The sequence below is a fragment of the Adiantum capillus-veneris genome, chromosome 21 (genome assembly GCF_014529385.1).
Source record: "Adiantum capillus-veneris isolate H3 chromosome 21, ASM1452938v2, whole genome shotgun sequence".
NCBI lineage: Eukaryota > Viridiplantae > Streptophyta > Polypodiopsida > Polypodiales > Pteridaceae > Adiantum > Adiantum capillus-veneris.
The window spans coordinates 131,152,397-131,164,484 of NC_140951.1; the positions used below are offsets into that span (position 1 = coordinate 131,152,397).

Sequence of the window (12,088 nt, forward strand, 5' to 3'; positions counted from 1 at the left end):
CAATGTTTGAAGAGGGAGAAAAAAATTCGACATTAACATGTGATTTTTTGCAAAATTACCTAATAATGCCCTTATAATTCATCATCAAGGGAAAATTCACTGATAATATCTTCCCGATGAGTGTAAATAGTGTATATACTATCAGAAAATCATCAAAAAATGTCCTTTTTGGATATTTTTTAGAGCATTTTGCTATTTTTTTATTTTTTCAAATAAACATGTCAAAAATTAATAATAAATAGCAAGGAAGCTCAGATGAAAAAACGAAAGACACGATGGTGATTAGAAAGACAAGGCGGACAAGCACAAAATTTTTCAATGAAATCAGAAGATGGAAGCGAGAAGCCTAAATTAGGCGGCCAAGCCTACTTTTGCAGAATGAGCTACAGGAATCCGATCAGGGAAATTTTTGAGTTTAACATAGATTTCACGGCCTAGTAGGACTAAGAGGGGAATTTGGAGAAAATTGGTTCAGGAAGTCCGGGTATAGATATCCAAGGTAAGCTAAAACCACTTCATTTCCACTTGCAGCCTTTGCAGAGAGAGCTCTCGACCTCTTTCGCGCGTCTTTTCGGGAGTCCACAGTGGTCCGTTTTCAGCGTCGTCTCACATGAGACATGAGGGGTAAGTTCTTTACTCATCAATGATCCATTTTGTATGGCCGGTAGCTAGTCTTAACCCCTAGAAAAAACCCTAGAAACCGAGCAGTGACACGAAGACCTACAACCAAAACCTGACCATAGCGGCTTGTCAGCTCGACCAAATCAGATGGGATTTGAACTGTAGCATGCCCTAACATAATAGAACCTTTCTATACCATCATTTGACCATTTGGTAGGGGTCGAGGGGGTCCCCAGTAGAAAAGCTAGGTTTTTGGCAGATGCCAGAATTTCGATCTGACTCCACAGATAGCTTGCCTACGAGGTTCATATACAATGTGGTTCATATACAATGTATATGATTGGTTTAGTGAAATCAATCAAGCAAAGCCCTCGAAAAGCAAAAACGGCTCAAAGGCTACAAAGCGTCAAATTCGACATACGGGATCAAACTGACTCCAAATGAGCCAAAATTGGATGAGTTGCTTCACGACTATGTTGCGGACAAGTCCAAAGCCTCAAAGTTGACTGACCAACCCAACAGGCAGTATAGTCACAGAAAACGGTGATTTCAGAGTCGACAAAGCACAAAGTGATGTCAGCATGACCAAACTTGACCAAATTCAATTTAGGACTTGTTTTAGGTGTATAGAATGTGTCTAGGTCAAAGTTTGTAAGCTTTGCAAAAAAATTGTCACTGTTGTAAATAATCGCGATTATTTACTTTGCACTATTTTTGCTTGGAAATTGTCACATCACCTCACCTATCATGTGTACACACCTATTACATGCCAAAAATCAAGTATGAGCCAAAATGAACACTTATAACTTGGAAAATTGCCAGAAAACGTAAAGAAGTCTTTGCAAGCCAATTTTTGGATTATGGACAACATTTCTTGATCCAAATCACCTCATATCTCATACATAGGGTCTATACAATGCCTAAAACCAAATTGTACCAAAAAATATTGATTTTGATAGAAAAGTTAATAATCGCGATTATTTACTTTCTAGCCAAATTGGGAGAGTTTTGATATTTGGCCATCATACATCCAAAGTACATGATGTGTTAAGCCCACTAGCCAAGTTTGAACCAATTTGGAGCTCAAAATATCAAATTTCCACTATCTACTGTTTCAGAGACCTAAAGCCAAAATTTGGTCCCATTTTCATCCTATGCATCCAAATGAGCCCATATTTCACTCAGAGCATGTATTTGGTATATACTTCAAGCCTGTGATGGCCAAGTTTGCAAAAAGTTGAAAAAAATACTCAGCCGTAAATAATAGCGATTATTTACTTTGGTTGCAAAATTTTGTTTCGACTTTACAGTTTTGTTCCTTGCATGTTTTTATGCATTTCTGCTTGTTCAAAAATTGATTTGAAGAAAATTGGACCAAAATTGTTAGCATTTCAGACTAAAGGACATTTCAGAGAAAATTTTGACAAACCTACTAACTTTGACACTCTATTCACTAAACAGGAGCCATGCAAGCAGTAGAGAGGGCCAAGAAAAAGCTCAACCAGAAGAAAAAGTTACAGGAACTGCCCGCATATCAATTGGATCCAGATTCAGTCAAGGCCGCAAAGGCAGCTTATCTCTCCAAAGAACAGCTAGAAGAGCATTATATCACAATCTTCACCGGAAGATTCAAGAGTGAAGAGGGACATCAGGTCGATTTGCAACTCCTACCGAAGGAAGTATATGATGTTGCCGCGAATCCTGAGACCAAAGAAGCAAACCACAGGCTAAGACTCAGAGATTTTTGCAAACAGGAGCCTTGCGGAGTGGATTTTTAGAAAGCTTACGAGCTTTTATCCACAATTAAAGAAGATGGAACCGCACAAATTTTTGACACGCAGGGAAATAAGGTCGAAGTGGTAATAACCAAAGATATAGTGGTAGAAGCACTCAGACTGCCCACAGAAGGAATGACCATGAGGGCAAGGGACAAGAAAACGGCAGGTACCTTCACCAAGGAAACCGCCACGGCCACCTTTGCAGATTTTATTCACAAACAAGTGGAAGAGCCAGCCCGGTTATACCACTAGCACTTCCACTTCTTGGCAAAAAAGGCCACCAAGGTACACCACGCCAAATCACGCGGTTGCCACCACTTTCACACAAGTTCTAAAGTCAACAACCAGGCAACCGATGGACCACGCACAGTACGTCTGGACCACTCTGAAGGGCACAAAGAAAGAAGTGAAGATCACTTACTTGGGTGCGCCAGAAGTCTTGACAAGGATTGCGTACCATGCCATTGGCATGGCTGACAACCTACCACCTGCCCCAGACCAAAACACATGGATATTGGTAGCACAACCATTTCCTAGAGCTACAAGGTTAGGCAAAAGATCCTATAATTCAGATGAAGAATCGGCTGAAAGCTCGCCGGAAAGGCACAGCAGTGAGAGCTCTGATAATGAGGAAAAGAGGGCAAGAAGAGAGGATATGAAGAGAAAAGTTGTGGCCGCCCACCAAGAAGAGCCAGTGCAAAAGCAAGCTCATTTTGAAAGAGAAAAACATTCCTACCAGCGCAGTCGACAAGCACAAGAGAAGGACCCAAAAAAATGGGTACTTAGCGGACTTAAGGGCCCAGCATCACACGAGAAAGGGGGCTGAAAATCCCATAGAATCTTTAGAAAAATGTACCAAGAAGAAGAAGCCCTCAAGAAGCAGAAGCCCTCAAGCTGAAGGAAGCCCAAGAAGAGGCAAGGAAAGTGAAAGAGATAGAGGAACAAAGACAAGTCGAGGAAACGGCAAGGGAAGAAGCACAAGACCAAAGTAAAGGGTCTCCCAAACCCACTTCACCGTCTATTGAACAACAAGAAAATCCTATGCCAAGCCCACCACCATCACCTGCAGGTAATGACACCTGTTAAGAAGCTGAGCCTGAGAAAGAGAAAGCCACAGAAGCTGAGCCCACCAACGAGACAAAACCTGAACCAAAGGAAGTAGAAGAATCTGCACAAGAGGTTGACCAGCAAGAGCAACAAAAAGAGAAAGAAGATGAGCCTGAACAGCAAAAGGCAGAAGAATCTGCACAATAGGCAACCACTGCACAAGAGGACACAACAAAGTTTGAGCCAGCACCTTCTACTTCCCCACAGCAAGAAATAGTGGAGGCATCCACAAAGCCTCAAGAAAACAAGGCAGAAAAAGCACAACCACATCCTCAAGGGCAAGAAGAACCAGCAGCCACGACACAGCAGAAGGACACACAAGAGGCTGCAGGCACATCAACTCAGCTCTAGCAAGATAGGAGAACTGGCATTCTAATGATGAGGTAATCCTGCAAGTAAACAAATATGCAAGGCAAATGCAGGATATGACGGAGAGACTCCACTCAACAGCACTTGGTCGTAGCACAAAGGCCAAGGGAGTTAGAGATGGCGATTGACGCTCTCCAAGGAGAGTTAGAAGACAGAATGAATGTCATCACCGATCTTCAGAGGCAAGTGCAGGAAATGAAAGCCGAAGCTGAACAATATCAGCTAGCAAGAGATCGACAGAAGAAAGAGATGGAAGAGCTAGGTGATCTGCTCACAAAGTTATCAGATGCTTGCAAAGCAAAAGACGAAACTGACATAAGTTACAAACAAACTTCTAACGACAACCCTGTCAGCCCCGAAAATTCAAGTGCAATTGGATGTTGCAAATGCTTCTTTACAATACTCCGAACAAAGAATAAATGATCAGGAAATCTTCTTACAGCAAATAAAAGAGAATCCAAACGTAGCCTCGATCAAAGGAGAAGATGAGGAGAACAAGGACCTCGAGATGGAGTTAAAGCTGGAGCAATCTCAGTGCAGGGACCTGGCTTTGATGCAGGTTTAGAGAGAAGAAGAGATCCTAAAAGAAATAGCTGAGATCAAAAGAGTTAACCAGCTCCTGAGAGAAGGAAAGCCGGAAACGCAGGAAGAGGCAAACCGTTTAGAGCAGCCACAAATAGATATACCCTCATTGTCGTTCGCTGAACTGGAGACACAATCCACAACAGAGATGAGTGGTGAAGATGATTTCCACATAAACATTACAGATGCCGACACAGTGCCCATGGTCTAGCTCTCAAAAGCTGAAGAGGACGCATTGAAAGAAAAGATCACACAAGAGGTGGATGAGCAGTGGAAGGCCACGATGGATTGGGAGTTGAGAGTTCTTCACTCTGTCAACGTCACTCAACTCACTCCCAATCAGATCAATGCGCAATGGCATCAACAATCCCTGCCATACCCCTTGATAAAGGTGGAGTTACTTCAAGTAAAAGAAAGGTTGTACGCAGACATGCAAACAGATGGCGCAGATAAAGACCACCCAAAGTGGAGGTTGAGCTCGTTGAACACGAATCCGAGGTATTTGATTCTGTTCACAAGAGCACCTGTAGCCCTTCAAAGAGATTCCACTTTCTGTCCTGTACCAAGAGTAAGGACTTGGCAAGAGCATGAGGCACTAACGAAGAAGAGGCCAACATGGCTGAACTACCCAAGACTGCTAGCTCCAGAGAAAGGACAAGCCACAGAGGAATACATGGTGAAAACCCTAACGGGCACCATGTCTTTCTTCAAAGTCTACCGGATCTCTCTTGTGCAATGTTATATAAAATATGCAGAATGCTCCTCACCTGTATTAAAGTTTTTCATGAGCCAGAGCAAATAGGCACCCCGTGGATGTCATTCCTCGAGGGAAATAAAGGGTTATGCTATGAGCTCAGTGATCAGCCTTCCGAAGAAGCCCTCTATATATGGCTTCTACGCCCGGTGTATGTTCTTACCATCACATAATATGTTGGCGTTCGAGGAAGCTTTTTACACGAGATTCTTCACTTGGCGAACGAAAATATTTGCACCAGTGATCAGCAACCTCACATCTAGGTTTGTAGGCTACTCAACGGTGGAGCTAAAGAACAGAGTGACCATGCAGTTTCTACAAGTGCCAGATAAAGAAAGAAAAAGCAGATACCAATTAAAGGCACTAAATGCGCTTAAAGACCGACTCGTCAGTCGCCATCCCGAAGATTATTTCAACCCATACAGCTCTATCAAGGGACGACACAGGCAAGGAGGGGGGGAATGTTAGCAACAACTTAACACGGATACCATTTTTCGGAGTTCTCTTTGTAAAACAGTTATTATTTTGATAAATCGGGAATATTGTAACTCCTATTTTCTGGGATAAACTCTGTAATTAATGAGCCGAGGCTACAAGCTTCCAGATTGTATCAGCCTGTCATTACCCATCTTTTGTAGAATCCCAGATTATTAGTTTTGACCACCCAAAAACCTTGGCTAAGGTATAAAAGCCAATTTTTGTAAGTTTTTTATAAGTTTTGGATAATGAAATACACAACGTGAGCTAACGATGCTCACTCCTCTCCTTCTCGCGCTTCCTACTCCCTCTCCGGTTGTCACATTGCAGTCGCGTTTGTTGCATTGCAACATACCGCAAGTAAGACCTCTACGCATTGACGTAAGTAGTTCACAGTAATTCGTAGCTTTTGGCGTCACCTAATTTCATCATAACTAGGAATTTACACTTTCAAATAAAAAAGTAAGCATAGGCGGGGTATTGGGGCATCATTGCTAAGCATTTAGAAGCATTCTGGGTCGAAAACGACTAGGTCAAAAACCCATTGTTATTAATAATCGCGATTTTGGAACTTGGCCTAAAGTGGGATTTGAGACCATAAGCATGTGTGCTTAAGTCTTATAAACATGTTTTAAAAGTTTCATTACGTTTGGATGTCATTTGATGCTGTAACGGATGTGATTTGTTTGCCGATGAGCGATTTGCTTTTGGTGATTTCAGCCACTTGAGTATACCTTGAGGTAGATGCGAGTTGTTAGTTGTTTTTCGAGAGATTGACAACCTCTTGTAGCTTCTATACACTATTCGAGTCAGCTTCATCCCATGGATTGACAAATTAATCGTGGTTCTCGCTAATACTGCAATAAGAGAGGATGGTGAGGTTAGACATGCGTCCCACATGAGCTCTAAAGGCATGTAATTATAAATGGATGGCATATTGGCACCACTTAAGGTACCCCCACACAAAGGAGGGTAATCATAAAAGAGAATCTCATCTGATCGACCTTGATGTGACTAGCCTTCCGCACACATGTAGAGGGTGGGGGTTGGGGAGGGGGGTGTGTGGTGTTATACATTCGTTAGTGAAGGGGGGAGGGGTAAGGGGACCCCCAAACATGGAGTGGGGTAACCCGTAATACAGAACGAAAGCCTACCCCACTAAAAATTACACATATTCTGATTACCCCCTCATGATGACATACAATCATGGCCACACACAGAAGGCACAATTGCAAAGCTCTTATGGTATAATGAAAAACGAATTGAAATGGGATTTTTTAATAGTGTGTCCTTTTGGTAGGTTAGAGAGAGAAGCAATGAGGCGACACTGAGAGAGGAAGAAGTTTCCTTTTTTAGGAGTAAAATTTTGCAGATCAAAATTTACAATTGTTTAAGCCTTTTGTTCAAATGATTGTGTCTGATCACTGAGGTTCCTAAGGTCGTGAGGTAACTGGACCTCAAAGGGGTGCACTTGGCATTATCCTCCACCTTAACAATGCTCAATTGCGTGAATGTGAAGTTGAAGGGGTAATCGTCACATGACGAATTACCTCCCAGCCTGTGGGGGCCACCCAACTCAAAACGAATAGTGGAGGGAATACAAAAGGAATTTAAAGGGTCATATTAGGTACCACCAACACGGAGGGGGTAATCGTAAAAGTGACGATGAGGCCTTTGATTTGACTGGGCCACTCTCACGCACACACAGGCGTTGGCTTGAGTTTTGTGTTTGTTTTGTAACTACACCTCAAAGAGGTGTAGCTAGTGGAGGGGGTACCCCCCAGCGTGTGGAGGTACCCTTAGCAACGCTCCAAACGAAACTTTTGAATGTTGCCGCCAAAACTACAATTTTGAAGAGCCTCACATCATTTAAAAGACCCGCCACTTTCACGCTTTGCACGGCTTGTTCTTGTGCGACTGCATGGACGCCGAATCAGCTATGGAGTTGTGTCGTTTTCTGTCGACAACGTCATTCTCGGATGACTCGCAGGAGGCTCTGGATTCATTGCACTCGTTCAACAAGCCAGGGATTTTAGCGGCTCACCTCCAGCTGCAGGCGCTTGTAAAGACCATGCCTCCTGAAGCAAAGAGTATGCGGACAGTATTGCAGCACTCGCTCCTTCAGCACGATCCCTTCTTAAAACCTGCATCTCTGGCTCCGGCTGCTTCTAATCCAGGCTTGACCTCAACCACACTCGCAGATTTGCGCGTAGGAAAGTGGCACCAGGGAAAGTACTTGCACGGCTTCCTGGCAGTAGATGCACCTCTCCTCCTCTACGGGAAGTTTCTCGTGAGCATCTTCGAGGAGAAGGAGAGCGACGCGGCGGCAAGGCTGGTAATGAATGATTTATTTCATAATCTGACACTGCAGGTGCCTCCCCCAGGCTCCCAAGTTATCATCAAGGAGCCTTGTCTCATCAAAGACCACTTTGGGCGTGCAACCTACATCTGGCTGCCGAATCCAGCTTCGTTAGAAGTGGTGGCCTTCTACGTTAAACCTCATTTGGCTCTTGGAAGACACGTTAATTGTGCCGTCGCATGTCTAGAGCTCGGGAATATGGAGCACAGCAAGGGGAAGTATGCAGCTGCTATTGCATTCTACTCCAGATCTGTCGAGATAGCTCAGGCCGAAGATGCTGAAAATAAATTGCTCGCTCTGTCTAACAGAGCTGAATCTTGGCTTAAGCTGGAATGCTTCGACAAAGGCTTGGCTGACGCTGAATCTGCTCTTGCAATTGATGCTTCCCACGTCAAAAGCATCTTCCGAAAGGTCCGAGCCCTTTGGAAGATGTATCGGTACCAGACCGCCTTCAAGTTCATGACGGAGCAGATGGACCTACTGCCACCTGCTGTATCCGATCGCCTTCAAGAAGTGTACAAGGATGCGGCTCTTCTCAACGAGCAAAGCATGCTGGGCAACCATGACCTATCAGAATTCTTTCAGAATGGTTGTGAAGCCAAATTGGCTTCTCCTCTTGCGGAGTTCGTTGGCCCCGTGAGAATTGGGCTCTCTTCAGATTCTGGGGGACGGGGCCTTTTCTTGACTTCAGATGTATCTGCAGGTGACTTGTTAATGGTCATCGATTCATTTGCTGCTGTGAAGGTGAGCGTTGGGAATTGGGTGTCTAGAAGTGATGATATACAGAAGGTGCAGCCTGGGTTGCTAGCTGAGGTGATTCGCAGCTGTTTAGCTACACCGAGAAATCTTTCCAGGCTTTACGCCATGTATGAAGGGCAGCATCCTGCAAAGCCTGCTCCTAACATCTCCTTGTTTAAACCAATTCCAGATCCTTTGCAGTCTGAAGAAGATGAGACAGAGGTGCCACTGCTCTTGGATGTAAGCCGATTGCGTGCCATAATTTTTGCAGCAACGGACATTGAGTCTCGATTGGTTGATGAAACTGATTTGATGGGAGGTTTATGGTTGCTTTTATCCCTTATGAACAACAGCTGTATTCCTAATGTGTGTGTTCGGCTTGTTGGTAATATTAAGGTGGTTTTGGCCTCAAGGGACATGAAAGCAGGGACAGAGCTTCACCGGACCTACACTTCACCTCTGCTACCATACTTCTCAAGAATAGAATCATTTGCATGTCGATGCCCAAGGTGCCATTTTGAGAGAGAGTTGCCGCAACTTGAGCAGCTTGCTAAACAGTATGTAAAGCTGTTTTTTCAGATATCTGCACCAAATGAATTGGAACGGGTTCGTGCCGTGGAGCTATATAAGGTGGCTCTGGAGCTTGAGAAGTACATCAGATTGTTGAAGCTGGCAGATAAAGAAACCAAGTGGCTGCGGACAGCTTTCGCAGAGGCCTATGCTACGGCTTATTCCTCATGTTTTCAGCCTCCTGCTGATTTGCCTCGTGTGGAGGACTTTGTGGAAGCCATTCTTGAGACTGCTAGTGGTGATCTTGGCGTCCTGAAACTGGTGTTTTGTCTCTCCAAGAAATTGCTTGATCGTCGTTGCTTGGATCTGATAAATAAGCACTTCAAGGCTTATTTTGGGCATCAAACAAGCAATGTGATAGAGGCGGTGAAGCTAAAGGAAAGACAGGGTTGCAGGAAGGTCTGGGTACGTTGAAGAGTGATGTGGGTGACCATTTTCTGTAACTGTGTTTTGCGTTTTGCCTTGTGAAAGCTAGTTAGGAAGATAACCTGTTTAACGTGCTTTGCCTTATAGGAAAGCTAGATACTACATAAAAGCCTGGTTAGGAAGGTGGTGTTACATAGTTACTCATATTCTCAAGACTTGTAATTGCCCTGCAGCATAATTAGACTTAATTAGGTTTTCTGTTTCCTCATCAGTATGTATTGCCGCTGGTAATTATTTCATGTGCCACCAAATCTCACGTGCATGCTACTACAGTGGATCAGCTTGCGAATGGCCAAGAGATCATCTGGTAGACCAAAATACGAACTGCAGGAACCATGCCAATCTCAATGCAGAGAGAGAGTACATAATTAAAGAGCACAAAGTTGGATCTAAACTTTACTGTCTTTGTCTAGTGGCTAGCTTAGATGTTATATAGTTAACAATTCGTTAATTTTCCCAATGCTTGCGTATATTTTATTATATGGAATGATCACTACGCGGAGATGATACTAGAAACATGCTAATTTCTCGTACACAAATTTTGTATTCAAAATGTTAAGAAGGCTACTTTTGAAAACATATTTGTCCATTGAATTTCGTATTGTGATACATTTCTTCAATCGATAATTACAAAGACATGAGTGGGGTAGTACTCTTACCATTGGTGAATGACCATGCTAATGCATCAATGCTATGAAGGCATATTAATATCTTTTGTGTATCATCATGCATGCTCATCAAAGCAAGGCTAAGGAAAGGATTTCAGTCACAATCGAGAAACCCCAGCTATGCGCAGGTGAGGTATGCAACATGAAAGGCATAAAAATTTATGTGATTCATGGTAATCCACATGTAACTCACATACACCAAATGTATACTTGTGAGAGTATATATACTTCATATTGAGGATCTAGAACATGTACGACCTTATCGAGTCATTATCTAACTTAATGAATGTCTAAAATGGGACAAAATGATGACCATACTTACATTCTAAATTTCACTATATTTTGAGATGGTATCGCAAGGTAAGGTTGCCTTCTCTGTGGGTAGGTAAACCATGTCGGAGAGGTCTAGGGATCTATTCACGCGCTCGAAAAATGTGCACATTTTGGGGCATTGGAGGTCAAGCCTTGAGGCCACACTCTCTTGAAAAGAGAGAGGTGAGAGGCATTGATTTGACCTCTTTCTGGTTAGATTGGATGTCTACAGTTTTTTCACAATTGGAAACATTTAAAAAGAGGCGGATTTTAAGAAATAAGCCACCTTTTCCCACTTCTCAACGTGGAGTTCAGGGATTTCATTCACGTCTTCACGTGAAGTGCGAAGTGGTAATAACTCATATTATTAACACTCCACGAGAGTGATAATAACATCAAATTCACAAGAACCAGCTAGAACCGGCCTTTCCTGTTAGCCCAGCCGTCTTTTAAGTTACCCCGACGGGCCAACAGTCATGCCTAGCGGACTCGGATATATCCTCCTCTTTTCCCCCATTTCTGGAGGTGGCTAGATATAAACAATGTCTCATAGTTGCCTCCGTCTGTTTTGGCACACTTGTTGGCTTATTTGAGGTCTTGGTTTTCATTCAAGTAGCTTTGATTCCTATGTTTTTTAACAACATGATTTGTTACAACTGACTTTCCCTTGGGTGTCTATCCGTCTGGAAACAGGTTTGGGTAGGGAGCATCCTTGCAGAGGGTATATGTGGTGCAAGTGTTTGGCACTCATTTCTATGGTTGGAATGGATAGCTCCCTATCACTACACCTGTGTATTGTTTGTTACGTATAGTTACCTCCCTTGGGTGTCTATCCGCCTGGAAACAAGTTTGGGTAGGGAGCATCCTTGCGGAGGGTATAGGTGGTGCAAGTGCTTGGGGCTCATTTCTATAGTTGGAATGGAGCGCTCCTTATCACTACATTTACGTATTGTTTCTTACGTATAGTTACCTCCCTTGGGTGTCTATCCGTCTGGAAACAGGTTTGGGTAGGGAGCATCCTTGCGGAGGTGGTTGCAAGTGCTTGGGGATCATTTTTTACTTTATGTTTATATGTATATTATTTTACTTTCGTGTATAATTGTTCAACTAAAATTTGTTTTTCAAAAACTTACTATTTTTACGATTGTATGAATGTATAGGTGGCTTGTGAACTTGTCATGGACGCCAATGCTTGCTCTCAGAACATCAATGCAACTAATTCTAGTCGCCCATCAACTGGTGGTGAAGTATCAAATAAGGCGACCTAGAATATCGACTCCAAGCTGTTATGCTTCAGAGCACCCACGCAATGCTGTCTCAACTCAAG

At 43.3% G+C, this 12,088-nt stretch overlaps 1 protein-coding gene across 1 annotated transcript; it reads left to right on the forward strand.

The window, feature by feature from the left end:
• Positions 1 to 7,585: 7,585 nt before the first annotated feature.
• Positions 7,586 to 10,032, forward strand: LOC147431740 (uncharacterized). Its single transcript, XM_086494632.1, has 3 exons — positions 7,586 to 9,104; positions 9,182 to 9,294; positions 9,365 to 10,032. The coding sequence occupies exons 1-3, from the start codon at positions 7,610 to 7,612 to the stop codon at positions 9,767 to 9,769; spliced, it is 2,013 nt and encodes a 670-aa protein (XP_086350758.1). The 5' UTR covers positions 7,586 to 7,609; the 3' UTR covers positions 9,770 to 10,032.
• Positions 10,033 to 12,088: the final 2,056 nt, after the last annotated feature.

Excerpts from the sequence above, each read along its gene's own strand:
- LOC147431740 (XM_086494632.1), top strand. The coding sequence starts at position 7,610 with ATGGACGCCGAATCAGCTATGGAGTTGTGTCGTTTTCTGTCGACAACG. Across the intron at positions 9,105-9,181 it reads TGAAACTGATTTGATGGGAG|GTGGTTTTGGCCTCAAGGGA; the intron begins GTTTATGGTTGC and ends GGTAATATTAAG. Across the intron at positions 9,295-9,364 it reads TTTGCATGTCGATGCCCAAG|ATATCTGCACCAAATGAATT; the intron begins GTGCCATTTTGA and ends CTGTTTTTTCAG.